Raw genomic sequence first — 4,412 nt, forward strand, 5'->3', positions numbered from 1 at the left:
TTGTTCAGTCAGAAGTATTACAATGTTGCCATCAGGGCAACAAAGGTTAATGAATTTGTGGGGTTGGTTCAGGGCAGCATGACAGTCACAGAATATGTCCTGAAGTTTGATAGACTTGCAAAGCTAGCACTAGATCTTGTGCCTACTGATTCATCTAGGCAAGATAGATTTATCAGAGGGCTTAATGCTATGATAGCTCGAGATGTGAGGATCACAACAATTCCTGGGGGGACAACTTATGCCCAGGCTGTGGAGAAGGCTCTTACCGCTAAGGAAGCGGAGAATAAGATCTGGAGGGAGCACTACACCAAGCACCCCTTTCCATAATACTTGATTATAAGCTAATTGAAAAAGTATTATAATATGTAAGGTTGAAGAAGCGCTAAAATAAAACTAAAAATGAAATTATAGAAAGAGTATTATATTAGAGTGAAACAAAAAAAAAGGTGGTACTTACTTTTTGAAAGCCTGCTAAATTGTAAAAAGTAAAAGCATTTTCTCTACTCCTCTCCATTGAAAAAAAAGAACTATTTTCACTCTCTTGCACATACATGATATTGCTTCTCTCAACTCCGGTAACCAAGCTCTCACACACAGACTTGTGGTCATCTCTCTCAAATCCAGTAGCCATATTTTCTTCTTTGGAAACATTTTCATGGGTATGTAATCTCTCATTGATTTCATTATTTTGCATTTTGGAAAGTGTGTTTTTTATTAATGATTCATATATCAACATTTTAGGAAGAGTTAATTTCTACTTTGCATTTCACGGAGTGGTACTTCTTCTTATCTTTCTCTCTTGTTGATTTCACTCTTGGTTAGGTGTTCTGCTCTGTGTCTTAGGGCTCACATTAATAATAGGTATAGTTCTAGGAGCTTTGCTATCTCCTTCTTAACTGGAGCTTTGACAAAGGGGTTTGGTCCTAAACACAACATCATTATTCCTTAAAAAAGGTACGCAAATATCATATATTGTTCTATTAATTGTTTTTGGAAATTTCTTATTATTCTTTGTCTTTGTGGAAAAGGTTTTCATTTGACTTGTATGGGTACTCTTCTAGTTGTATTTTCCAGAGTGTCTAGATATGCTGTTTAAATTATTTTCTATTATTTTCTTTCTTATTTTGTTTCTGGTACTAAGATGTGATTAGTTTCCTCTGCTTATAAGTTTTTGCTAATATTGTTCTGCATTTGTTTGGACCCAAGCATGTGCTTCGTAGTAGGTTAGCTTGATTAGGCTTCATTTGCTTTTATGCTTTCTCTTGCTTTTTGAAAGTTAATGTATGTAAAGCAAGTAGTGTATTGTCTAAGTTGTATGCTTCTGTGTTGCTGAAATAGAAATTGTGACCCCCTGTGTTTGATGTGGTCACTTGAGCAAAAAAACAAAAACTATATTTTTACCCCAAGCATCTTCCTTTGCAGCTCTTGAGGTATACCTTAACTCTAATTATAATGTTACTTATTTGCAATTTGGTTTGAGCTTAGATTGTGTATTTATTATAGAGTAGGTACTTTCTAAGTTTTTTAAAATTTTGATCTTCTATGTAGTGTATTTATTTTCTTGTCGTTTTTATTATGTATATACATGAGTAAGATTTAAAATTCTATATATACTCATGGTGTAGATTCCATAGTGTTCACTTTACAAGCAAATTGAACTGTTGGAAGGGACACTATATTTTTTTTAGGTGGGAAAGGGACACAAAAGTTGATAAGAAACAAATTTGGGAAGGTTGTTCCTGGAAATTCTTCAAAAACAGACCTCATGTGGTAGTTGTAGTTGTAGGCAGCAATAATTTCAGGTATGCATTTCTTAGAAAGACACTTGATTTCTTTTGAAATGAGTGTAAGAAAACATAAGATTTTGCTTGTGTTTCAAGTAAGCATTTATATTTGAGTGTCACTGTGAGGCTTCTATTTTCTCCCCCTTTCGTCTTGAGATGATTAAGGCCAATTCATGATTAAATTGTATTTGGATTGTAGGCTCTAAAGAGCTGCTACTGAGGTTGAACATTTTGATAATTGCATAATTATATTTATTCATGGCTATTGTGTATGTATGCCCTTATCAACTTGTGGTGATCTGTTTATTCCACTTGGATATGTAAGATATCTATTGCATTAATTAAGTTAATGGTCAAGACTATAGAACAAATTAGTTGGTTGGGCTCTAGTGAGGCATTGTCCTTGGGAACTCACATGATATTGTAATTGAAATGTACAATTTTCTTTTCTTACTCGTAGATTTCTTATGTGAAATATTTGAGTGATGTTGTATTTCTTTTAGTTATTTCATATATCTATATATGTATGTATATGCATATATTATTTTATTTTTGATCCCTTATATACTTACCTTTCTTTTATTGTTTTGGGTAAAAAATAGCATAAAAAGTGGGCAAAGTTGTGAGTTTGGCTGTCAATGCCAAACTTGTTTTATACTTTTAATGTGGATGTCTTTGTAAGACTTGGGCCACCAAAATTTGGAAAGTATTACCCATACTCTAATAGATGCCAAGTCCATATTCGTGGTATAATATATATAATAAGTGAAACCATATTAAATAATGGAAGATACATTGAAGAAAGGTCATTCTCTTCAATAGTTTTCATTGTAATTGTATAACTATATATACTTCATCTGTTTGAAAGTTACAAGGAACTTTATACACTGAATTTATATATATTTTTTTAAAATTATAACTCATATATGTTTTTTCTTAATTAGGTGGTAATCTGTGGAGCAGCTGAAATCAAGTATGTACATGTATCTTTCTCTATGATAGAACGTTGATATAGTTTAGACCATTGTGATTCTCACCTTCTTTACTAGACCATTATCAACAATCTCATAACTATATTCTACAATTTTAGAGCTACATTCTGCAATATAGTATAATGAGGTTATTAAATTTTCTTTTTTTGAACATTTGGAGCAATTGGATATTAATCATCATTGCTTTCATCACTATGAATGTATTCCTCCACACTATAGTGGAAGTTGTTGAATCTATTCATGCTAATTTCTATGGGTGCTCTGTTCTATGTTTTTATACTTTTTCTGAATTGATTTCCTAAGGATCATCTTTTGTCTTACAATGGATTTCAAATTTGTTTTTTATGGTGCTCCTTTTAAATTTTTCTCATATATATATATAAATATAATTATATGATAAATGTTTCGTATTCATTTAGTAATTGCTACTGTTCCAAATTTTTTTAACATAAATTGCTTATTATTGGTGATCCAATGATGCTTTTGCTAATTATTGTTTTTTGGTGTATAACTACTTTTGATAATTGCAACGTATTTTTTCCTTCTGACTAGGTTAAAGTTGAATAGATGCTTTGAAATATATAGGTTAGCTAATCTCTGCCTCTTTCTTTTTTGGGCAGTGAATGATTTTTCTTATGAGATTGAGATTTTTGTTGTATTTTAAGTTGTGGATTTTCTGTTTCCCTTGGAAACATTGACATGGCTATTTAATTGCTTTTGCTAGCTATATACTAGTAATAGGAGGTATAATCGGTATTAGTCTACCATACTAACTGAATATGTTGAGTAGCTTAATTAATTGTAAGTGAATTGTGTTTAGTTGTTGAGTTATTTTGCTTTTGCTATTCATTTAGCCCTTTTGTCATAAAACTAACGACCTATATATAGATTAAGATAACCTTTTAGTTAGTATTTTTTGTAGCATTGTCTCTCTATTTTTTATTTTTACTAATTTGTTATTTTGATTTTTTCTAGTGATCCAAAGTTAACTGTACATGGAAAGCCTCTTGGACTAGACTTTATGCGAGTATGGGTTGATGCTGATATTGTACTAGAATCTTACTTATTTCGTCCTAATAATGCGATGCTTACAATACAAGAAGCAGTTGGTTCAACAGTTGCATGGCCTTCTAAAAAAGTTATTCCAAGAGATACATTTTCATACTAAAAAAAGAATCAATGTCTTATAATTTAGTGTTTGGTTTCTTTGTTTGCTTTGGTGTAGTTGTGAATTTATTATTTTGTATGTGGTGTCCTCTCTTGGAAATAATTTCCATAGCATTTTTCTTGAAGTAATTTGTGATGCTAGATAATAACAATAAAATATTTCTTTGTTTATTTTGCAGATGTGACAAGCAAAATAGAAAATTATGCTTAATTTTGAAGGCTTTGTGTTGGGCAGCTGTAGAATATTTTATGCTGAAAGTAGTAACTTTTCAATATGTTGAATATTTAAGACTACTTGAATACTTAAACAACATTTTGTTGTTGATGATAGTGTTGAATATTTTAAACTAATTTGTGGATTGTTAATGCAATGTTGAATGTTTTTACTTTTTGTTATTTGAAAATCAAGTTCATTTGATGATGCTAGTATATATTAGAAAGCTAATTTTAATTATATAAATAAAAAATA

At 30.7% G+C, this 4,412-nt stretch overlaps 1 protein-coding gene across 2 annotated transcripts; it reads left to right on the plus strand.

The window, feature by feature from the left end:
* Positions 1–235: 235 nt before the first annotated feature.
* Positions 236–4,082, plus strand: LOC133811451 (uncharacterized). Of its 2 annotated transcripts, XM_062246173.1 has the most exons (3): positions 246–659; positions 2,729–2,757; positions 3,752–4,082. In XM_062246173.1, exons 1-3 carry the CDS (start codon positions 552–554, stop codon positions 3,942–3,944), a joined length of 330 nt encoding a protein of 109 aa, XP_062102157.1. In that variant the 5' UTR covers positions 246–551; the 3' UTR covers positions 3,945–4,082. The 2 variants fall into 2 exon arrangements, 1 of the variants encoding a protein (XP_062102157.1); XR_009883038.1 differs by lacking the exons at positions 2,729–2,757; positions 3,752–4,082 and adding an exon at positions 823–1,050 and having other exon boundaries at positions 236–659.
* The last annotated feature ends 330 nt before the right edge of the window (positions 4,083–4,412 follow it).

This window comes from Humulus lupulus, chromosome 1 (genome assembly GCF_963169125.1).
Source record: "Humulus lupulus chromosome 1, drHumLupu1.1, whole genome shotgun sequence".
Classification (NCBI taxonomy): Eukaryota; Viridiplantae; Streptophyta; class Magnoliopsida; order Rosales; family Cannabaceae; genus Humulus; species Humulus lupulus.

Coding starts and splice junctions, on each gene's coding strand:
- LOC133811451 (XM_062246173.1), top strand. CDS start 552: ATGATATTGCTTCTCTCAACTCCGGTAACCAAGCTCTCACACACAGAC. Junction 660..2,728: donor CTTTGGAAACATTTTCATGG/GTATGTAATCTC, acceptor TTTCTTAATTAG/GTGGTAATCTGTGGAGCAGC. Junction 2,758..3,751: donor TGTGGAGCAGCTGAAATCAA/GTATGTACATGT, acceptor GATTTTTTCTAG/TGATCCAAAGTTAACTGTAC.